Source organism: Carcharodon carcharias, chromosome 17 (assembly GCF_017639515.1).
Source record: "Carcharodon carcharias isolate sCarCar2 chromosome 17, sCarCar2.pri, whole genome shotgun sequence".
Classification (NCBI taxonomy): domain Eukaryota; kingdom Metazoa; phylum Chordata; class Chondrichthyes; order Lamniformes; family Lamnidae; genus Carcharodon; species Carcharodon carcharias.
The window spans coordinates 93,748,328-93,773,325 of NC_054483.1; the positions used below are offsets into that span (position 1 = coordinate 93,748,328).

Consider the following 24,998-nt stretch of genomic DNA (forward strand, 5'->3'; position numbering starts at 1 on the left):
TGACAGGCTTCACAGACAGCACCACATCACTTTTAAAGGGACTCACGGGCAGATTTCTACCTAGCAGACCAGTGGTAAGGTGAGGGTGGCTTTTTAATGGCTGCAGGGCTAAGGCTTGCTTGGGGAAGGGGAAGAATTGGCCTCAGACAAGTGAAGGGGCTGTGGGGAGAGGACTGTACTGGGGAAGAGGGTCACATGTTGATCTGTGCAAGTGGCCTCAAGATGGTAAGGGCTGAGGAGGCCGTCTCCAGAGGAAATGGAGATGTGAGGGTGTGTGTGAGAGAGTGAGTGGTGATGTCCCTTGAGCTGTCAGTGAGTGAGATGCCAGTGAATGTGTGATGGGCTTGTGAGTGTGTGAGTTTAGAGTGGTGAGATGGTTAACTTACCCCGGGGGCATGGATGAGATCATTCATCCGTTTTCTGCACTGGATGGCCAGCCTCTTGTGAGCAGTGTTGGCAATGACTACCTCAGCCACTGCCTCCCAAGCCAGAGTGGTGAGACTGATGGGACCCCTGCGGCCAGAGCGGGTGTAGAGGACATCACGGCGGGCCTCCATGGAGTCCAGAAGGCATCCCAGGAATAAGTCACTGAATCGAGGGGCTGCACTCTTCCTGGCTTTTGGCACCATGTCTTCACCTGAGCAGTCCTAGGCTGCAAACATTGAGAAATGTGCACACGGCTGCAGTTCAAATATGGCATCCGGCATGTGGAAGTGGTGAGGTAACGATGTGGTGGGAAAATCGAAGGCTACCCACAGAGGGAATTTTCCTGTGGCTGCATAATTAATATGGCTGTAAGGGAACAATATGTTGCAAAAACCTGCCATTGCAGCCGACGCTAAAACGTCCTTTCTCACGCCCCCAAACGTACTTTGTGCAATCGTGGGACAATTCCGCCCTATGGCTTTGGTGTTTCTAATATTTAATTGGAGGAAATTGCTTCTCATCTTCTATTGGATGTCTGACAAGCAGCATGACAAATCAGAGCCAGTGGAGGGGTCAAGAGAGCTGGTACTGAGGCAGAGTCAGATGTCAACAGCATACATATGAAAACTGGCACCGTGTTTTCAGATGAATTCGTCGAGGGCCAGCAAGTAGATGAGAAATAGAAGGGGGCCGACTATAGATCCTAGGGAACTCTAGATGTAACTGGGCTGGAAGAGAACCCATTGCAGGTGATTCTCTGGCTACAACTGGATAGAAAGGAATGGAAGCAGGTAAGGGCAGTCCCACTCAACTGGACAATGGAGGAGATGTGTTAGAGGAAGATGTTATGGTCCAACAGTACACCAGTTGCCTGCCACTGTCTAATACTTAATGACATCAAACCCGTCATATCAATATTATTTGCACACATGTTTTGTGTTGTTCTTTGTGACCAATGTTCTTGAAACTCATTGCTGGCTGGATGAAAATCCAATAGAAACTAGCTAAATAAGATGTCAATTTTATTCAGTTAAAGATATTTTGTAGCACATGTTTGGCTGATCCAGCATGATTAGCTATCTTTAATCTTCACTGCTACAGAAATTGATCTTGTGCACTCAAGAATGCTGACAAGCCTTAGAGTAACCATGCACAATACTGTACATCACAAGTTAGTTATGGGAAGTAAAATTTACCTGCAGTCTATGTCGATCCTCTATATCCACAGGCTTTCCAGCAGCCATGCTGTCTGTGAACCAGGAAATATTCAGCACCTTAAGCTTGTCTGCATTTGACAGCTTCTGGTTTTGAATCCAGTCCCAAATTTCATTCCAGGAATTATTCTCTGTCACAATATGTGTGACAGAATCACTGTCAAGAGGAAGGGGTAACAATTAGAATATTATCTTTTATTTGGTGATCATCAGTGAATGGCATCACAACATAGAAACATAGAAAATAGGAGCAGGAGTAGGCCATTCGGCCCTTCAAGCCTGCTCTGCCATTTATTATGATCATGGATGATCATCCAACTCAATAGCTTGCTCCTGCTTTCTCCCCATATCCTTTGATCTCTTTCGCCCCAAGAGCTATATCTAACTCCTTCTTGAAAACATACAATGTTTTGGCCTCAACTATTTTCTGTGGTAGCGAATTCCACAGGCTCACCACTCTCTGGGTGAAGAAATTTCTCCTCATCTCAGTCCTAAATGGTCTACCCCATATCCTCAGACTGTGACCCCTGGTTCTGGACTCCCCCACCATCGGGAACAACTTTCCTGCATCTACCCTGTCTAGTCCCGTTAGAATTTTATAGGTTTCTATGAAATCCCCCCTCATTCTTCTGAACTCCAGCGAATATATTCCTAACTGACTCAATCTCTCCTCATATGTCAGTCCCACCACCCCAGGAATCAGTCTGGTAAACCCTCTATACATCCTTCCTCAGATAAGGAGACCAAACTGCACACAATATTCCAAGTGTGGCCTCACCAAGGCCCTGTATAATTGCAGCAAGACATCCCTGCTCCTGTACTCGAATCCTCTTGCTATGAAGACCAATCTTTATCTTTATCGCTATGAAGGCCTTATTTACCGCCTGCTGCACCTGCATGGACCTTCAACGACTGGTGTACAAGGACACCCAGATCTCGTTGCACATTCCACTCTCTCAATTTATAGCCTTTCAGATAATAATCTGCCTTCCTGTTTTTGCTACCAAAGTGGGTAACCTCACATTTATCCACATTATACTGCATCTGCCATGCATTTGCCCACTCACTCAGCTTATCCAAATCACCCTGAAGGATCTCTGCATCCTCCTCACAGCTCACCCTCCCACCCGGCTTTGTGTCATTTGCAAATTTGGAGATATTACCTTTAGCTCCCTCATCTAAATCATTAATATATATTGTGAATAGCTGGGGTCCCAGAACCGATCCCTACAGTACCCCACTAGTCACTGCCTGCCATTCGGAAAAATGTTTATTCCTACTCTTTGTTTCCTGTCTGACAACCAGTTTTTTATCCATCTCAATACACTACCCCCAATCCCATGCGCTATAATTCTACATGTTAATCTCTTATGTGGGACTTTGTTGAAAGCCTTCTGAAAGTCCAAATTAACCACATCCACTGGCTCCCCCTCATCAACTCTACTAGTTACGTTCTTGAAAAATTGCAGTCGATTTGTCAAGCATGATTTCCCATGATGACTGTCATCATTTTCCATGATGACTGTCCGATTCTGCCACTGTTTTCCAAGTGCTCAACTATTAAATCTTAATGATGGGCTCTAGAATATCTGTGCAAGTTACTAATATAATCCTTCAGGTGAAAATTACAAGTTAATACTGGAGTGAAAGTAGTTGAAACATCACAACCACTAAAGATAGCTTGCCCAAAGTCTGCACTCTACACACAATTCAAGATTTTAACTAAGGTGCAATTGTGTTATGCTGGATCAGAAAAAAAATGATTGGGTAATGTTGCAACTTAATCCAAAACCAGTAATTGGCTTTTCAAAAATAATTATTCAAATTAGATCCATGTATGCAGAGTCAAATCAACTTGTTAGGGAACAAATTACTTAGGGAAATGCAGAAAAATAGAAAGCCAAGATTAAGGATTGTAAAATTTGAGAAATTTAGTTTCTTGTACATCAAGCCAAACCTGGCGTGCGCGCGACAATTTAATTTTAGTCATCAAACACTATCAGACAGGAAACAGAATAGACCGTTTATTTTCAGCCTTCACTTGCATTTATACAGCCCAAATTACTATTGTTGGTGCAGACTATACTTACTTTCCATTTACATGATAATCATAGCTCATCATCCTGTGTATTTCTCACAGAAAGAATTAAAAGTCTCTGCTGTTTCCATCCTTTCTGCCTCTCTTTCTTTCTTATACACTTCGTCTTACTGTCATCACTGAACCTCTCTGCTCATCTCAAAACTTCCTTTAATATTCTTCACCCTCTCCCTCATATGTATCACACATTTTCACTACTTTCCCCCATATGTCAGTGTGCTTCATTTTTTCCATTGGCCTATTTCACTCTTTGTTTCCTCAGCCAACACCTTTCTTTAAAAATCTAAAAGTGCCTGAGACTACTAAATAGCAACATAAAATCGATGCCAAGAAGGCAAAACAACTCTGCTAAAACAATTTCTAAAGATGAATAATATAAGAATGCCAGAGATCCAAGAAACAGGTGACTGGATAATACTACCAAGGATAGTTTCTACCAAAGGTAATTAAAACATCAAGTGAATATTCCACATCGATGCCTAGAGGTGTGTAAAAAAATACATTGCGCACATATCTTACTGCTCCTAACCTACAAATGTTAGTGCCCCTCACATGTTGGTCCAAATCTTCCATTCTCCAGGTTGTCAGAAGATGTGCATCAGGACCCTGTGGAAGTCCTGATGTGCAGACCTACATGGGAATTGCTCAGGAATGAACTTCCATTGGTTCCCAGAGACCTCTGCAAATATCTTCAACTCTGAGTTAGAGTCGGAAAATTGGGAGGACAGTTCTGTGGTACTTACCTGGATTGTTACCCAGGAAATGTTAGACCCACAGCTCAATGTGAAAATTCCCCTGACCCAAGTACACACTACCCCTCGCCCACCACCAACATGACCAACTACCCCCCAACAACCTGACTAATTCCCAACCCTAAACCTCTGACCCGACTACACCCCCACCTCCTGACTACCCCATGACAAGACTTGACTATAACCCCAACCTACCTACCCACCTCACCTACCTACCCATTCACCCATTCACAGACCTACCCACCATACCCACTCATTGACCTACCAAACTAACTATCTAATCTTCCTCACCCGCTCACACACCTTCCCATACATGGTCCATCTCTGACACTTCCCTTCCCTTCCTTGACCTCTCTGTCTCAATCTCTGGTGATAGACTGTCCACCAATATCCATTATAAGCCTACCGACTCCCACAGCTACCTCGACTACAGCTTCCCCGCTTCCTTTAAGGACTCCATCCCATTCTCTCAGTTCCTTCGCCTCCATCGCATCTGTTCTGATGATGCTACCTTCAAAAACAGATCCTCTGACATGTCCTTCTTCTTCCTTAACCGAGGTTTTCCACCCACGGTCGTTGACACGGCCCTCACCGTGTACAGCCCATCTCCCGCGCATCTGCCCTCACGCCTTCTCCTCCCTCCCAGAATCATGATAGGGTCCCCCTTGTCCTCACTTATCACCCCACCAGCCTCTGCATTCAAAGGATCATCCTCCGCCATTTCCTCTAGCATGATGCCACCACCAAACACATCTTCCCTTCACCCCCCGGCGGCATTCCATAGGGATCATTCCCTCCGGGATACCCTGGTCCACTCCTCCATCACCCCCTACTCCTCAACCTACGGCACCTCCCCATGTCCACGCAAAAGATGCAACACCTGCCCCTTCACTTCCTCTCTCCTCACCGTCCAAGGGCCCAAACACTCCTTTCAAGTGAAGCAGCATTTCACTTGCATTTCCCCCAACTTAGTCTACTGCATTCGTTGCTCCCAATGTGGTCTCCTCTACATTGGAGAGACCAAACGTAAACTGAGTGACTGCTTTGCAGAACCCCTGCAGTCTGTCCGCAAGAATGACCCAAACCTCCCTGTCGCTTGCCATTTTAACACTCCACCCTGCTCTCTTGCCCACATGTCTGTCCTTGGCTTGCTGCATTGTTCCAGTGAAGCCCAACGCAAACTGGAGGAACAGTACCTCATCTTCCGACTAGGCACTTTACAGCCTTCTGGACTGAATATTGAATTCAACAACTTTAGATCTTGAACTCCATCCCCATCCCGTTTCTGTTTCTTCCCCCTTCCTTTTGTTTTTTCCAATAATTTATATAGATTTTTCTTTTCCCACCAATTTCCATTATTTTAAAATCTTTTATGCCCTGCTAGCCTTTCCCCCCCACCCCCACTAGAGCTGTACCTTGAGCGCCCTACCATCCATTCTTAATTAGCACATTCGTTTAGATAATATCACCACCTTCAACGCCTCTGTGTTCTTTTGTTCTTTTGTCTGTGACATCTTTTGATTATCTGCTCCTATCACTACTTGCTTGTCCCTACAACCACACCACCCCCTTCACTTCTCTCCCCCCACCCAAACCCCCCCACCTTAAACCAGCTTATATTTCACCCCTCTCCTTAGATTCGCTCAGTTCTGTGGAAGGATCATGAGGACTCAAAACGTCAACTCTTTTCTTCTCCACCGATGCTGCCAGACCTGCTAAGTTTTTCCAGGTAATTCTGTTTTTGTTTTCCCATCTCTCTCCCTTGCCACCTCACCAATCTACCCACCTCATCCAACTACCCACCTCAACTGCCTAGCCACTTGCCAACCTGCCCACCCAGCCAACTCACCGACTAACCTGCTCATCCATCTCACCCACCTCACTCACCTGCCCAATCACCACCTACTCACCTCAGCTACCAATCCATTCAGCCACTCACTCATCCATTGACTAGCATTCATTAAAAGACTGGACCTTTCAATACTTACCAGAATACAGCAGCTTGTGCAGTAAAAAGGGGGTGGGTGCTCTCTTCCCCAGACTCCACTCTACTCCAAGGGAGTTCCCTGGGGGATGCTGCGCCCCGCATTTCTTTGACAGCAGAGATCAGAAGATCCTGGGAGAAATGCGTAGCAGTGTCGGGTCAGGAGGATCTTCGCATACAGCTGCAACGCATCCAGCATTGCCAGTGTTTGGAAGATTCAGGCCATTGTCATTGTGTGCATATATACAACGCATTTACCTAAATAAATATGCGCATTTACCATGTTTTTCGTTACTTAAGAATAAATGTGTATTGATCATGTACCACAGTTACGTAATGTTATGTCAGCAGTCGGCCTTTTCTTTCCCACTCCTCAATTGATCGTAACAGAATTTTTAGTAATTTATAAGAATGCAGGTATTAATTCAGTGTCTGTACTTAACCATTCACATGCTAGTTGCAAGTAATTCACTCTGACAGGCTTTCTTGAATTTAAACACAAAGGAATTAGTTTTTAATTGGGCTAAAAAGCCCACCCAGGTAAAGCTCTGAAAATATTTAAAAAGGCAAACATAGATCTCAACCCTCACAACATACACATGGGGCGGAATGTTCCGGGCCCGCTGGTGGTGGGAGTGATAGGTGGTGCGCGTGGAAAATATGGCACAACCTGCTTCACAATGGCGTGAAGGCAGGTCGCGATCGTCCGCTCAGCCTGCCAATAGCGGGCAGCATTTCCCACCATCGGTCGGCGGGGAGCTAATTGTAATACATCAGCAGCTAATTCAAAGGCCATCCCGCCAGGCTCTTGGAACCTCGCTGTATCGTCCATCCACGTCGGTGGGAAAGCACGCTGACACATTTCACAACAGCATACAGAAGTGACGTGCACTTGGTGGCCTTCACTTTGGGGGAACTGAGGTGAGTGAGCAACAGCGCTCTCCACAGCTCACTTGATGTTTACAGGCCTCAGGGGCACCGAGGTGGTGGGGGAGGGGGATTGTGGGTGCAGTGGGGGTAACTGATGCCTGGCCCTGAAGGTGACAGCTGAGGGTAGGGGGGAAACCAGGGGTAAGCGCTGGCCAGCCTCAGAGGTGACTGTTGAGTTGGGGGTTGGTGAGTGTCGAGTGCAGACCTTGTGCTGAATCCCACCCACAGGCAATCGAGGAGGGGAGCAGGGTAAGCGAGGGGAGTGGCCATACATTCAGGACACCTGTATAACCTGACCGTGCCCCTGCAACTGAGACAGATCAGGCGCAGCCACAGTGATATGATTGGTGTCAGGCTCCTAGCCTGCCCGCCCATGCAAGCAACACAGAGGCACCAAAGGGCAACCAAGTGCTCCAGACCTCACCCGTTCCCCGCACACCCCCCCCCCCACCCCCTCGCCCCCGGCACAGACTTCGAGTCCGCCACCACTTTATTGGCCGGCAGAGCAGTTGGGCTACACACATTGTACAATTTCCTCACCAACGTTGGCCATGTAGCAGTGACTGCTGGAGGCACTCAAAGCCCCTTGCAATCTCAGCATCCCGGTTTGGACCATGTCCCAGGTTGACAGGACAGCCATGCAGCGCACTCATCTCTGGCCATCCAAGGGGTGACCAGCACTCTCCGAAAAGTATTAAGGAGCAGTCACATACAGCCACAAAAGGTACAAGTACAGCCATGATAACCATGTCTCTCTGTCTTTCATGCTGCAGGAGGACCACGTCAGGATCATGGATCCTGGTGACCTAGCTGTGTGCCAAATGGCCTACAGAGACCGTAGAAAATGGAGGAGAGAATGACTGAGGCATCTGGCTGCACAAAGGCAAGAGCAGCAGCCTCAAGAAGGGGCAGCAGGGGCTCCCACACATGCTGTGACTGGTTGGCACCTAGCGGCACCCAGGATCTATAGTTGCCAATTGCCATTCCTGCAGATGACTGAGAACTAATGTCGCCAATTTCTGCATATGTCTAGGGACCCGGTGGCTCACATCTGCCCCTTACTGCAGGACTTGGTGCCACGGGGACATGGAAGGCATCCACTGCCAGTGGCTGTGAAAGTGACAGTGGCGCTCAATTTCTATGCCAGTGGCTCCTTTCAGGGCTCCACAGGTGACCTCTGTGGGATTTCACCGCCAACCACAAATGCATCCATGAGGTCAAGGATGCCACAGAACTTTGTGCATTTCGCCCGGGACTGTGACAGGCTGGATGCAAAGACCATTGGATTCGCCCTGATCTCAGGATTCCCACAGGGGCAGGGTGGGATTGACTGCACTCATGTGACACTCAGGTCTCCATCGCTACACACGGTGGACTTCATCAACCACAAGGGCTTCCATTCGCTGAATGTGCAGCTGATATGTGACCACCAGAAACACATCCTGCAGGTATGCACATGGTTTCCAGGGAGTGCACACAACGCCTACATTCTGAGTCACTTGCAGATCCCTGCATACTTCCAGGGCCCACAGAGGCTGCAAGGTTCGCTCCTCAGGGACATGAGCTACCCTCAGAGGCCGTGGCTGATGACACCCGTGCAGCGGCCTCAGACTGCAGCAGAGCGGCGCTATAATGAGGCTCATGCAGCAGCTCACAACTTGGTGGAGCATTCCATATGAGGTTCCAGTGCCTGCACCGGTCTGGTGGAGCCCTGCAATATAGTCCACAGAGGGTGTCACGCAGTGTCATCGTCTGCTGCACCCTTTACAACCTGGAGCCGCAATGGGGAGAGTTGCTGGCTGAGCAAGAGATGGAGGCGCTGCACGTCTCCTCCAATGAGGAGGCCAACAGGGATGAGGGTGAGGCGGTTCTCCATGGTGATTATGATGGGGGTGAGGCTCTCGCACTGGTTAGATGAGGCAGGCGCACTTTGGAGGCCCTCATAGCTGCTTAATTGGTGGAGGATGATGACAACATGCAGTGAGGTGTCCCCATAGATCCTCACATCACAGTTGTGAACGTTTCACTCCAGTCTGGCTTAGCTCAGAGCCAATACCCTCTGTGAGAATGTTCCTGTCATGGAGATGCAGTGGGGGCCCTAAGTGTTATCACAGGAGGATGATGACGACATGCAGTAAGGATACTCCATAGATCTTCACATAGCCTCTGAGAATATCTGACTCCTGTCTGGCCGAGGGCAGCTCGCTTGTGCTCCATGATCAGGGCCATCTCAGAGACACAGCCATGAAACTTTAGACGCATCTGATGCTGTGTCCGCCTTCAGCACCTCAGCCCTTCAGGAGCTGGTGCACAGCATCAATGGTCACAGATACTGGTATGATGGGAGCCAGCCCCACCTTAAAGATGCTGAGAGCACATAGAGACAATGAGAGAACTCTGGTGCCTGCCCACTACATTCTGGCTGCAATGACCAGCACTGCCAAGGTGCAGGCATCAGTAATGTTCCCAGGGAGTGTGAGGCTGGACCATCACTGTGGTCTGAAGGCTGCACAGAGCACAGGGAAGAGGCCCTGGACTCAGACAAATGCATTTTATCTTGTGCAGAAAGGTTTCACATCCGAGTGACAAGAACACTGCTCATCAGAACAAGGAGCCACAGGCAGGGTGACGCTCTTAGGAGTTATTGATAATAGTAAGCAGTATGTACAAGTTTCAACACCCGTTGCCAGGCTGTGCAACTACTTTTACCTAACTTTCCTAACCCTTGGTGCTCTCTGGACATCCACAGCAAAGGTGCAGGCATCCTGCTGACTGCTACATCTGTCTGTGATGAATTTGGCGGGCATCCTCTAGAGGGCCGAGGCTTGGCGGGCCCCAGTCTGCTTTTTGGGTCCTGCTGTGTGGCCTTGGTGCCCTCCTCAGTCTGTGAAACTGGAGGTCACAGGAAGAGGGGATTTGGATGGACCAGTCACTCCCAGAGTCACCTGGGTGGATGGCCCTAGAGTGTGCACCTGATGATCCTCCTCCCTACGGGTGCCCGAGGGCCCCTGGTTGACTGCATGAGTGGAAGGGGTAGCTGGAGTACACACTGTAGGAGGCTAACTATGGCATCTACAATGGAGTTAAGCCTGTGCAGCAGTGCAGGAGTGACGTCCAGGACTAAGGTCTCCATGGTGGCCGCCATCCTGCCAGTGTTGACCTTGGTGCATTGCAATACTGGCTCCATCACCTCAGCCTGAAGATGGACGGAGTCCTCCATTGTGCCTTGCAATCTGGAGTCTGGACATCGCTTTCTGTTGTTCCTGAGCTTGCCTTTGCAGCTCCAACAGCTGTGACATGTCCGATTCCAGAGGCTCGTCATCTGATTCGGACTCAGCAATGTTCTGGCCTCCAACAATCCTCCAAGTGCCGGGGACCTGGCAAGTCCCTGCCTCCGCTTGCAGTAGGTCAGAAAGTGCAATGTGATCCTGAGGCTACTCTAAAGCTAGGTCCCACCAAGGTGCGTGTCTGCTCGGTGGTGGGTACGGGTGAGAACTGTGACGGGACTTCAGGGAGGGTGCCTTCAGATTCCTCTTCAGCAGTTTCTTCGGGGCTTGGTTGGAGGCCCTGAGCCGTGGACTCTGTCGGCTGTTTGGCAGATATGCCTGCAAAAGCAGGGGGAGATAATTACTGCATGGCAGGGGCCTGTGAAAGAGGACACATCACTCACAGCAAGGTTGTTTAATCAATGTTGCACTGTTGGATCCACATTTGGTAGACCAGTGCCAACCTCACCATTGGCACAGGACTGGTCCTGGTCATCGCTGGCCAGCTGGATGGCTCTGTTTTCAAACTCTGTTTAGTACTTTGATTTCCAGCATCATTCCACCTATCTGCGACCTTTCCCTCCTGTTGTGAGCCAGTTTGTCCTGCATTGATAGAGATGGGGAGAGTGTATCAGGATGTCTGCTGGGCCAGATGATAAGTATGCCTCGCCTGTGTGGGTAGTGAGTGGTTCCATGGATGAGATGAGGACCATGATGGTGTGAGTGAAAGAGTGAATGGTGATGTCCCTTGCAGTGGCAGTGAGTGAGGGTCCTGTGGATTGTGATGGGTTTGTGAGTGTGGGAGTTGGGCGTGATGAGAAGAGTGATGTACCCTGATGGAACAGAGATCATTCATCCTCTTGCAGCATTGGTTGGCTGTCCTCCTCTGCAGGGCATTTGTGCTGACCATCGCAGCCACCGCCTGCCAAGCTGGGTTGGTGACTTTGTTACCCATCCTGCAGCCAGAGCCGGGGCAGAGCGCATCCCGGTGGGCCTCCATGGCATCCAGCAGTCGCTTGAGGGACCCGTCATTGAAGCGGGGGATGCAGTCTTTATTCCTTTGCTGGCCATGTCTCCCAGGCAGCGGTGGTGAGCTGGTGGCGATGAGTATTTTGCTGGCAGCTGTCTTTTGAAGATGGTGGCTGGCATGATGCAGCAGCGGGGTGATGGCGAGCGGGCGAATGAGAGCTCGCTCACCATGGAAACAGCATTTTCAAGGGAGTGAATAAATATTGAGGCAGGTTTGGGACAATGTAGCTTGAAAACTCGCCATTTTCATCAGTGGGTAGGACTCCATTTTACCCACCCACTACCACACTTAATGCAATTGTGGGAAAATTCCACCCATACAAACCCACAAGCATGCGAAATTACAAGTTATACAGTACAGAATGTTAACTTTTGGCTGAATTAAGATTCAATGACAAAAAGGTGAAAAAAAATAGACAGTTCCCTTTTTAATGAGGCCTTTGCTGTTGTTTGAGGCTGAAGCAGTTTTTCAATGGTGGTCTTGAAATTCTAGTGGGGTTGAGGCAGATGAAAACTGTAATTTGTAACCTGTAATTTCTGAACACTGACCAAAAGTCAAGGCTATTGTACCTGACGTTTTCTCTTGATTAAAATTCTCTATCTCTGAGATGGTGATCTCAGAGATACTATTCTGAACTTGAGACAGAAGGGCAAGAAATGGTGTTACTTGGCTATTAGCAGACTTCTTCTCCTAGACTGTTGTAATAAAAGACATTTCAAAATAGTGATTCTGGTCAAATGACCTCTCCCTCAATGATGAAACTCCACAGAGGTAATTGATTAGCTCATGTCTGGACAGACTTTGCCCATTGTGTTATGGCCTGGGTGACTTTTTTTTTTAATGTCCCAGCCATCACTTCTGAGTAGACCATTCTTCTCTGTGATGAGTTAGGAAGAACATCTCAACACCATCTATATAGCCAATGTCCTGTTAGACTTATATTTCATCTCATTTCTATATTTCTTAGTTCTGATGAAGGGTCATACGGACTTGAAACGTCAACTGTATCCCTCTCTGCAGATGCTGTCAGACCCGCTGAGTTTTTCCAGGTATTTTTGTTTTTGTTCCTGTTAGACTTTCTGTCTCTGCCTGAAAGGTAGCTTTATAGAAATGCAAAAGATGAGAGCTAATTACAAGTTTCAGTTCATCTTTGAAGTAACTCTGGCCATCAGCAGGTGTGAATTCCATGGGAGGTTTGCCTTGGCATATCCTAATTGTAATACACATTGGAAACGTCCAGAAACTGACCAATACCAGATGTGTCAGTTGACCTGTGGTAGCCATCTTAAGTCCGTGTCTTTGCTTGTTTCAAAAAATGTCCTTCTAGAGAAGTTCAATATATGTTTGACCAGCCAGTGAAATTAAAAATTAATATTCCATACGCACACACCACATCATCATGACAAAAAAATACTTCTCACCTGCTCCTTCATCTCAGTACACAAAAATTAAAGCATGAGAAATACAGTCAATACTGGGATAATGTTACTAATCGATACTGACAGCAGTGAGTTTTGCCAGCTCCAGGGCCATGGAAATTTAGAAGTTAGCAGCACAGAAGGGGGCCACTTGGCACATTGTGTCTGCGCCAGCTCTTTGCTAAAACAGTCCCTGTAAGGAAAATCAAATGTTGCATGCTTTAGATTTTTTTACCTGGCAGCTGGCAAGTAAATGCTCCCTCTTGACAGCACAATCTGCAAAATCACTCCTTCCATATCAAGTAAAAATAGAATATGTCTATCTCTATAATTAAACACCGTGAGTTTGGCACACGTGCCTAGTTTCACAGCATTTAAAGCCGCCAGACCTGAAAAACGTCAAGATGCCATACTCTTAAAGTGCTGCAAATCCAGAGGACAAAACAATCATGATTTTTTTTACTCTATTGAAGTATCAGGCATCCAATTAATTAAATGTGAATGAATCACAAATAGCAAAGTGGAGAACAAGTAAATATGAAAATCCCTCCATTTTTTCCAAAGCTCCCATTTACAAAACAACCAAACCCGCTAATCAATCAACAACCAAACCCGCTAATCAAACAATCAACAGCCAAACCCGCTAATCAAACAATCAACAACCAAACCCGCTAATCAAACAATCAACAGCCAAACCCACTAATCAAACAATCAACAACCAAACCCGCTAATCAAACAATCAACAACCAAACCCGTTCATCAAACAATCAACAGCCAAACCCACTAATCAAACAATCAACGACCAAACCCGCTAATCAAACAATCAACAACCAAACCCGCTAATCAAACAATCAACAGCCAAACCCACTAATCAAACAATCAAGAACCAAACCCGCTAATCAAACAATCAAGAACCAAAGCTGCTAATCAAACAATTTGTTCCAATCCCTTCAGTGGACAATTATTTTGAGCCAACCAAATTTATAAATTTAAAATTATGAAACATACCATATATTGGCCCTGAAATCTTTCTGGGTTTTCATGGTCTCACACCATAATTTCAAAACACCCAGAGAAATAGCAAAAAACAGATGCAAATTGGGTGGAACCTTACAGAATTTCTGGGGCACTGTCTCTACTGGGGTGCAAATCCTTGCCGCACTTTTTTTTCAAAGATCTACCTTATCCCTGAAGCCTGAGGCCTGGCCTTCAACACTTCCCATTGCTCTCCATCTTTGATCCTTGGCCAGCGCCTGAAACTCCAACTGCGAGAATCCCAAAAACTGTGTGGTTTGAAATAGCCTTCTTTGTAAAGGGGCTACTTGGGCACTCAGATCTTTCTCTGGAGGAGGGCAAGAGAGTGACAGCTGTTACTTACTCAGGCAGGCAGCTACTGCTGGTATTTTCTCAGTCTTTGGCAGGGGACATCCCAGAATATGGTACCATGCCACGGAATTTTCACTCCTGTAGGCCAGGCCACTTGACTATGCCAACTCTGGCAGAGTCAGTGATGAAGATCTAAATCAGGGGTTTTCACCCACTGTGTATATGAAAAAAATCGATAGATGAAGATCTGTTGGTCCTGTGAGAATGTCCTATACTTGCATGATGTATCTTCTACACACCATGACCCACATCTGCAACCACACAATCTCCCAGGCAAGGCTATGGAGTTTGATGGGCAAATACCAGCAAATATTTGGTACAATAGGCAGCCTGCCAGAGAGCTGATGCACAATGCTCAGCATGGAAGAATCTAGTGTTTCAATACCAACATCCAAATCCAGAAAATGTGACTCAGACAAGGAACTACAGGACACTAGATTTTCATGAACACTAAAGGAATGCATCATCCACTTCACGCTTCTGGCTGAAGATGGTTGCAAATGTTTCAGCCTTGTCTTTTCCACTGGCAGGTGGGGCTCCATCATCATTGAGAATGGGGATGATTTTGGAGCCTTCCCTTCTTTTTAGTTGTTTAATTATCCACTACCGTTTATGACTAAATGTGGAAGGACTACAGAACTTTAATCTGAACCATTTGTTGTGGGATTGCTAGTTCTGTCTATAGCACAGTTCTTATGCTGCCTAGCATGCAAGTTATAACTTTACCAGGTTGGCAAGTCTGTCATTTTTATGTATGCATAGTGCTACTCCTGCACTCTTCAATGGACCAGGGTACCAGGAGCGCTATTGATGGCAAATATAGAGCTAGGGATATGCCAAGTCACAAGGTTACATATTGTGGTTAAATGCAATTCTGCTGCTCATGATGGCCCATATGGATGCCTAATTTTTGAGCTGCTAGACCTGTTCTGAAACTACCCCATTAAGCATGGTAGTCAACATGATATTGTGTATCGTCAGTGTAAATATGGGACTTCGTCTCTACAAGGACTGTGCAGTGGTCATTTTTAACATTATGTCATGAACAGATGCATCTGTGACAGGTAGGTTGATGAGGACAAGGTCAAGTAAGTTTTTTCCTTTTGTTGGCTCTCTTACCACCTGCCACAGGTCCAATCTTCTAGGAGTTTGCCAGCTTGGTCAGTGGTGGTGCTACTGAGCCACTGTTGGTGAAAGGCATTGAAGTCTCCACGCAGAGTACACATCTAGCCCTACCCAAATGCAAATTCCACTGAAGACACAAAAAAGAAGAGAAAATAAAATGAGAGGGGCAAAATAGTTACATTTTCAATGGGAATGATGGTCCCATATTATTGCTTCAAAGTGAACAAAAGGCACACACACTAAACATTCAGCTAATTACTTACATAATCTCAGCGGTAACATTCTCACCACACAAGGGCCAGCTAATGAACAACAAGAAAGAATCCAACCATCTACCCTTGACATTCAATAGCATTACCACTGCTGAATACCTAACATCAATATCCTGGGAATCACCATTGATCAGAGACTGAACTGGACCAGCCATGTAAGTACTGCAACTACAAAAGCAGGTCTGAGGCTGGGAATTCTCTGGTGAGCAACTCATCTCTTGACTCTCAAAAGCCTGTCCATTTACAAGGCACAAGTCAGGAGTGTGATGGAGTACCCTCCACTTGTCTAAATGAGTGCAGCTGCAGCAACATTCAAGAAACCCAACACCATCCAGGACAAAGCAGGCCTCTTGATCAGCACCTGGTCCACCACCTTAAACATTCATTCTCTCCACCATCAGCACACAGTGGCAGCAGTGCGCACCATCTACAAGAAGCACTGCAGCAATTCACCAAGACTCTCTCAATAGCACCTTCCAAACCTGTGACTTCTACCACCTAGAAGGAGAAAGGCTACAGGCGCATGGGAACACCACCACCTACAAGTTCCCCTCTAAGTCACACAGCATCCTGACTTGGAAATATATCACTGCTGCTTCACTGTCGCTGGGTCAAAATCCTGGAGCTCCCTCCCCAGCAGCACTGTGGGTGTACTTACTCAACATGATTGCTAGCTCCCCAGGAAGCAATCCAGTCAGCTTCACTTCACATGCAGATCTATTTACTTCAAGTGCCCATCCAATTTCATTTTGAAATCCTTGATCATTTCCACTTCCCCCAGCCTTGTGGGCAACGAGCTCCAGGTCATTACCACTTGCTACATAAAGAAGTTCGTCCTCATATTCCCGCTGCATCTTCCCCAAAACCTTAAATCTGTATGCCTTAGTCCCTGTATTAGCAGATAATGGACACAGTTTTTCCCTTGACTACCTCATCTAAACCTGTCACAATCTTGTACATTTCTATCAAATCTCCTTTCAATCTCCTTTACTTCAAGGAAAACAACCCCGGCTTTTCCAACCTAACCTTGTAACTAAACCCCTACCCCCCCAGCCCCCCATCCATGGAACTATTTTGTTAAATCTCTTCCATACCCTCTCTAGGACCCCCACATCCTTTCTAAAAGGTGGTGACCAGGACTGGACACAATACTCTAGTTGGAACCTAAATCAAGCTTTATAAAGGTTCAGCATAACTTCCGTGCTTCTGTGCTCAATGGGCCAAGGATTCTTCTGGGACCAGGAAGACCCAACAAGTGTACTTTTGCAGCTCACAACTCACAGAATGTTGTTTTTCATACAGGGGTCAGACTCACAGTGAGCAATGGAGCGTCTGAGGAGTGCAGGTGCAGAGATGGGCCAGTTAGAAGGCACACCTCGATTCTCCAACACAGCAGCCTAGCTCCCAACGTTGTTTAAAGGCCTGCTAATCCTCACCTCTTAGCTCTCTCGTCCCTCACTCAACCCCATGCCAGCTCATGCTCCCTCAGATCACCCAGATCACTCTATGGCACCTCTATGTGACAGGACCCCCCCACCATTTATCTTCCATAGCCACTCACCCAGTATCCACCACGTACGTTCCTAAAGAGCCATGCAATGGGAATTATATTAAAATGATTGGAAAGACATTAAGAGCAGTATTTTCCAGCCCCGCCCACCGCTGGGATTGTTCAGTCCCACCGAAAGTCAATGGACCTTTGGCTGGACTGCTGAATCTTCTGCAGCCGGTCCCACTGCAACTGGGCCAGAAAATCCCAGCCTAACATCTAACAATCAAAGAAAACCCTGAATGCAAACACACTATCATAGACAAAAACAAACTTATAACCTTTTAAGTGCCCCTTAGGTTTCTAAAAGAAAGCAAGAAACACATTAAAGATACTTTCTGTTACAATGGGCTTGTAAAAGTTTCAATAGTTCTAAAACTATTGAGCAGAAACTTTTGAGTCCCAACCAAGCATTCATAATGGAGCAGCTGTCATAACAAAAGCTTTCAGCTCTATTGACAGAACAGGTGTCCATTTCCTTTTCAAAGCAGGGTGTCTGACAACCAATGGAGGAGGAACAGGTGCAGAGCATTTTTTCCACCTCCAGAAGCATAGAAACATAGAAAATAGGAGCAGGAGTTGGTTATTCATCCCTTCGAGCCTGCTCTGCCATTCAATCTGATCATGGCTGAGCCTCTATCTCAGCACCATACTCCCGCATTCTCTCCATACCCCTTGATGCCTTTAGAGTCCAGAAATCTATCTATTTCTTTCTTAAGTATATTCAGTGACTTAGCCTCCTCGGCCTTCTGCGGTAGAGAATTCCTTAGGTTCACCACCCTAAGTGAAGAAGTTTCTCCTCATCTCAGTCCTAAATGGTCTGCTCCCTATCCCATATCCTGAGACTGTGACCCCTTGTTCTAGACCCCCCCAGCCAGAGGAAATATCATCCCTGCAGCTATTTTTATAACAGCCAGTCCAATTAAATCGGTGCACATAACATGACAGGAGAGGACATCTTTTTACATTTTTCAATGTATTATATAGCTTTCTCCATTGGAAAAGTAATGCATGTGAACAATTACTTAATGATGGTCAATGTAAGGGTCAAGTTACTTTTAAAGGACTCTTCCCTACAATGAATCACTTCATTACAAACACATCTATATTACAATACAGCACCTAATAATTACATTTAAAGTTGGGAAAACATTTTACACTTACCTTTCAGAATGTTCCCAAATCCTCAGCAGGCTTTCCATTTTGTTCATAAACTCTCAAACCTGGTGTGCTTTTAATGGGCTTTCAAAACCCTGCAACACCAGGAGAAAATGGTGTGCAGGATGAAATTTGATTTTCATCCCCCATTTAATATGAGAAACCCCACCTCAGCTGGGGGCGGGTGTGTGGTTTGCATACTAGGCATTCCCGACCGACAAAAAAACCAGAGGAAAATGGCACATGGTCAAAAATGCAGAGGAAAATCGTATTTCCTCCAAAGAAAACGAAGTATGACACTTCGCATACTGAAATGTGCCTATGCACCAAAGATGCCATATGCTTTCTAATCATTCTCTTCAAATGGCCTTCCACCTTCAAAGATCATTTCACATGCACTCCAGGTCCTTCTGTACCTGCACACAGTTTAGATATGCACCATTAAGTCTATATTGCCTCTCCCTACCCCTTCTGCCAAAATGCTTCACCTCACACTTCTCTATACTAAATTCCATCTGCCATTTGTCTGCCCACTTTGCTAGCCTATCAATATCATATTGCAGGCAATTCGTATCATCCTCACCATTTGCCATTCGTCCAAGTTTGATATCATTGGCAAATTTTGATATTCTACTCTATATCCCAAGATCCACATAATTAATATATGGTGAAAAAAGCAGTGGTCTTAGCATTGATCCTTGGGGAACACCACTGCCTACCACCCTCCAGTCCAAAAAACAACCATCTACCATAACTGACTGATTTCTGTCATTAAGCCAATCTTTTATCCAATTGGACACTGACCTCCAAATTCCATGAACCTCATTTTTGTTAACAAACTTTTCATGTCATAATTTGTCAAATGGTTTCTTAAAACCCATTTTGACAGCATCCACTACATTCCCTTTAATCTCCCCTTGCCTTGCCCTGCACCTCTAAATATCTTACACCTTCTTTGTCCCTAAATGAACCCATTCCAACTCTTACTTTCTGCTTACTATTCACATGTGAGTAGAATATTTTTGGGTTCCATTTTATGTTGACTGCCTTTCTTTTCTCATATTCTCTCTTTGTCAGTTTTATTTTCCTCTTCACTTCCCCTCTCAATTTATTGTATTTGATGTGGTTCTCACTTGAAGGATTAATTTGGCATGTATCATACACCCTCCTTTTTGTCCCATCATAATCCCTATCTTCTTCGTCATCCAAGGAGCCCCAATTTCGGCTCCCCTATCTTTCTCTCTTGCTGGATTCTTGTACCTGAAGGATCTCTCGCATAAGGGTCAGTCTTTGATTCCATTTTCTGGTTGTTCCCTTCTCATCACATTGAAATTAGCCCTCTATTAAGACTGCAATGCCTAGCGTTCAAATAGATGGCTTTCAGTTGCATAATGGCTGCTAGGAAAATCCTATCACCACAATATTTTCTTGTCTTTTGTCAATGAAGAATTTCCACTGTATATTATACATATTACACATAAACAAAAAAAGCAAGTAAAACATAAGAAATAGGAACAAGATATATACAGCCCCTTGAACTTACTCTGCCATTTAGTAATATCAATTCAATTTTCCTGCCTTTTCCCCCCTATCCATTGATTCCCCTACTGCCCAAAATGTATCACTCTCAGTGTTGAATATACTCATCAACTAAACATCCACATCCCCCAGGGGTAGAGAATTCCAAAGATTCTCGACTGTATGAGTGAAGAAAATTCACCTCACCTCAGTCTTAAACAGCTCACTCTTATCCTGAGACAGTGTCCCCTCATTCTAAATTCTTCAGCCAGGGGAACAAGCCTCTCACCATCTGCCCTATCAAGCCCTCTAAGAGCTTCATACATTTTAATGAGATCACCTCTCATTCTTCTAAACTCTAGAGGATATAGGTCTCATCTACTCAATATGTCCTCCTAAGACAATCCCCTCATGCCGAAATTAGTCTAGCAAACCTCTGTTGCACTCCCTCTAAGAAAAATATAGTCATCCATTGGTAAGGACACCAGAAGTGTACACAGCATTCTAGGTGTGGTCTCATCAAAAACCTTTTTAATTGGAACAAGACTTCCTTACTCTTATACTCCACCCCTCACAGTAAACTGTTTGCTGAACTGTTTGCTGTACCCGCATGTTAATTCAGTGCTTCAGGTACAAGGGCCTCCAAATCACTTTGAATAGCAACATTTAGTAGTCTCTAACCTTTAAAAAAAATTCTGCTTTTCCATTCTTCCTACCCAAGTGGATAATTCTGCACTGCCCCACAATATGTGCCATCTGCCACCTTCTTGCCCACTCACCTTACCAGTCTATATTCCTTTGCAGCCTATTTATGTCCTCCTCACATCTTACTTTCATACCTAGCTTTGTATCATCAGCAAATTTGGATACCTTACACTCGGCCCCCTCACCTGATTCATTGATTTAGATTGTAAATAGCTGACCTTTGCAACACCTCACCAGTTACCACCAGCATCCAGAAAACTATTTGTTTATTGCTACTCCCTGGCCCGTAACTTCGGAGCTCCCCAGCGTCGAATTTGGGGGGTACTCTAAAGATGCTCTGGGGAATTCCTCTGGGAAGTTCCCAGGTAAGGGTTTGCATGGCAATTGCCCAGAAATGCGCACTTCCTCTGGGCAATTGTGCTGCACTGGGAACAACCCGAAAATGCGGTTTAAATCGCTAACTTCGGTTGGTTCCATTGGGGTTACACTAATAGTTACTCAGAAAAAGTTAGAATTAAAACCTCTTCCAACTTCTGAGTAACTATTGTAAAGACCAAAGCCAACCCCACGGGACTCCCCCACATTCCCAACCACCCCCCCCCCACCAAACACGGGACTCCTGCCACCCCCTGACCTCCAACACCCCCCACACCCTGACCTCTGACACCACCCATTCCGCCGACCTCTGACATCCCCAACCCCCATCCTCCCACAACCGACACCCCCCACCCCACACCCCTGACCTCCAACACTGCCCACACCCCCAACCTCCAAAACCCCCCAACCTCCGACCCCCATTGACCTCCGACACCCGCAAATCTCCAACTGACCCCCCGACCTCCAACCGACCCCCCCGTGCCCCTAACCCCTGTCCAACGCCCTCCATCCCACCCTGGACCTCCGACCAACACCCCCCCACCACGCCAGACCTCCAACCGACACCCCAACACCCCTGGACACCCCCACCCTACAATTCCTATGCACTTACCTTAGACACTTTACTTCCTTCTAAACTTACCTGCTTTATGGCAGCAAGTGCCATAAAAAAGGGAGCCTGGCCTCCTTGAATACACTGGAACTACAGTTCACTTGGGCCTGCGAGGATTGTGTCAATGCAGGCCCCAAGTAGCTCTGGCAAATGGAAGTGGTAACATAATTTTCAAGACCAAGTAAATAGGTATTAATTTCTTCTAATTCCTAAGGGCCGGCGCTTTCCGACGCTAGTTGGAAGTTACGGCTCAGGGTTGTCTCTTAACCAATCCACAATCCATCCTAACATATTACCCCATTCCCATGAGCCATGTTATTCTGATGCTGCAGGATTAGTAACTGTGGTATAACCAATGCCAGGTGTCAAAAGGTGAAAGTAATGCATTCTGCCGCCATTAATATTTCTCAGCTTTATGGGCATTCCAAATAACTAAACTAACACTTTAAGAAAAAACTAAAACTATCGTCTTAATGTCATAATATTCAGTCCACTTATTCCCACACATTTTAAAAGTCATAAAATTATGCAAGTGACTGCTTGAAGGGTTGTTAAACTTAAAAGATCATTTGTTTGATTACCTTGACGCCAGGTGTTAAAATTTACAGTAAGAAAAATAATTCTTTCAGTTTGAAATAACACTTCATGTGTAAAATTACAGTTTGAAATTTCATAGTGCCTCTTCCTGTGGTTTTATTTGGAGAAAAATAATTTACAATTATTAAACCCCTGTCTTCCTGTTACATACACCCTAGCTATACCACTGGGGATTTTGACATCTGGCTTGATCCATCATTTCTAGGTTACATTCGTGTCTGTGGTTGCATTTGGCACAAAATATAGCATTGTGGCAACATTCTAAACTGTATTAAAAAAAACCATAAAAAGACACCAAATAACTGCAAGTATTTCTTTCATGCATGGAAACAAAAACATGCCAGCTTAGTTGGCATCGCTCTAACGGATCTACTGGTCATACCAACCATGTATGCAATGATTACATTTTTGAATACTTTCTACAAAACTAAGTTAAGTGAAACTGGCATTCTTTTGCACTTTTTGCTTCATGCATTCAAGCGTAATAACTCTTTGGAAGTAAATATATAGATAGTTAATTTTCCAGATAAATTATAATAACTCTCCTTTGAAAAGAGGGTAAACACCTGGGAGCAAATGATGCCCTAATGTAATCAAAAGAATCGCAATCTATAAGTAAAATGGTACTTGTATTAAGAGTTTACCTTAAGTATCAGAAAAACCTTAAAAAGCTACTTGTACATTGGAGAAAAAGTATTTTTTTAGTCATAAAGGAATCCTGTTATCACCATCAATATGCTGGATTGATACCAAAAGTTGCTTTTCTTAAAAAACTTCGAAAAAAAACATTGTTAACATCATTATATTCTGTAGGTTCTTTAATATTTACAGAACCAAAGCAATGGATCATATACAAAAGCCACAATTAACAGAATTTTAAACTCTAGCCATGCTTAACCAGATATAATTCACTTTCTGCTGTGCATTTATATAAATTTTCTGAATGTCATCTGACTAAAGGTTACAATCTTTAGAAATCCAACTGATTTTTTGTCTTGTGTTACCTGCTTGCCTCCTCTCACATCATCTCAGGAGAGCAGATTAAGAATACTATAGGTAAGTTAGTACATCAACCAGAGTGTAGAAGGCTATACCTCAGGACATCATCGACTCTGAATCCTTTCTTACGTGCTAAATCCATCAGAAATGTTCTTCTGCTTGATCCCATTTTCCTTTCTACAATAAATAGGATCAGATCTTGAAATCTGACTTCATGCTTATATTGTGAACTGCAGGCTTCTGTCACTTTCTGCCTTTTCCTTTTTGGTATGATTCCCATTCCTCCCAGTTTTTCTGCTGAGCTCATCGTTTGGGATTGCTTTAATGTTAAAGTTACACTATCTGCCCTCAACTGCACCAAGCCTCTGTCACCTGCACTTTCTCTGCACTCAGTTAAACGTCTATCAGTGATGCCACCCCCACTTGATTTTCTTAGCAAATACTGTAAACCAATTAAAGAATGAGACTGCTGAATTTCTGCACAAGCACCAAAGTTTCTAGATTTTAACCCTTTGGGGAGTGCAATAGCATTGCCCCACAACAATAAAAAGCAGCAAAATCCTTACATTTACATGGTCTTCATTTAATACCTTTTTAATACAAAGATTTACATAATCCTGTTTCATAACTTGCAGAACAAGGGATCTCAACAAAACAACAAAAATACTCATTTTTTTTCAACTTCTCTCCCCTTCTCTCCTTTGAAGAGAAGTGACTCAAAGGGTACATTTTGATTATCCATGTGCCTTTCCCCCTCTATTCAGAAACATTGGAGGGGATTTTGTCAACCGTGTGCCATTCCTGACGGCCTAACCAGAAGTGGGTGCCACTACCGCTCGCTTGCTTTTTCCTGGTTCCCACGTCACTGTGGCAGCACATAACATTCAAGGCTATGGGCCAAGTGCTGGTAAATGGGATTAGGTAGGTAGGTCAGGTGTTTCTCATGTGTTGGTGCAGACTTGATGGGCCAAAGGGCCTCTTCTGCACTGTGTGATTCTGTAATTCTGTGATCTGAGCCTGTATGGCATCAAGCATGGAGCTCATGACCTTGTTCTTAACTTCCACAGTAGCAGTGAGACTTTGGGGTTTTTTTCTTTTCTTTTATTCATTCACAGGATGTGGGCTCCGCTGGCTGGGCCAGCATTTGTTGCCCATCTCTAGTAGCCCTGGTGCCCAAATGGCTGATATGATGCCAGGATTCCAAACTTGGGCCTTGCAGATCCCAGGCTTGAATTTGTGCTCCACTCACCAAAGATCAGGCCTCAGCTGCAATGTGGGACCTGACCTTGTATTAATTAAAGAGAGGTTGGGGAGATGGTGATGTAGTGGTAATGTTACTAGTTTAGTAATCCAGCAGCCCAGGCTAATACTCTGTGGACATGGGGTCAAATCCCACCAAGGCAACAGGTAGGTTTGAATTCAATTAGTAAATCTGGAATATAAAGCTAGTCTCAGTTAATGATGCCATGAAACTACCATTGATTGTTGTAAAAATCCATCTGGCTCACTAATGCCCTTTTGGGAGGGAATGCTGCCATCCTCACACTGTCTGGTCTTATTGTGACTTCAAACTCCACAGCAAT

At 45.3% G+C, this 24,998-nt stretch overlaps 1 protein-coding gene across 1 annotated transcript in view; it reads right to left on the minus strand.

Annotated features, from left to right (window-relative positions):
* The window catches only part of dntt (deoxynucleotidyltransferase, terminal), a 304,739-nt gene extending 281,017 nt beyond the window's left edge, over nt 1-23,722 (minus strand). The window contains exons 1-2 of the mRNA XM_041210212.1: nt 23,511-23,722; nt 1,623-1,797 (exon numbers count right to left, since the gene is read on the minus strand). Coding sequence (XP_041066146.1) covers nt 1,623-1,797; nt 23,511-23,722 — 387 coding nt within the window. The remainder of the gene's footprint in view (nt 1-1,622; nt 1,798-23,510) is intronic.
* Nucleotides 23,723-24,998: the final 1,276 nt, after the last annotated feature.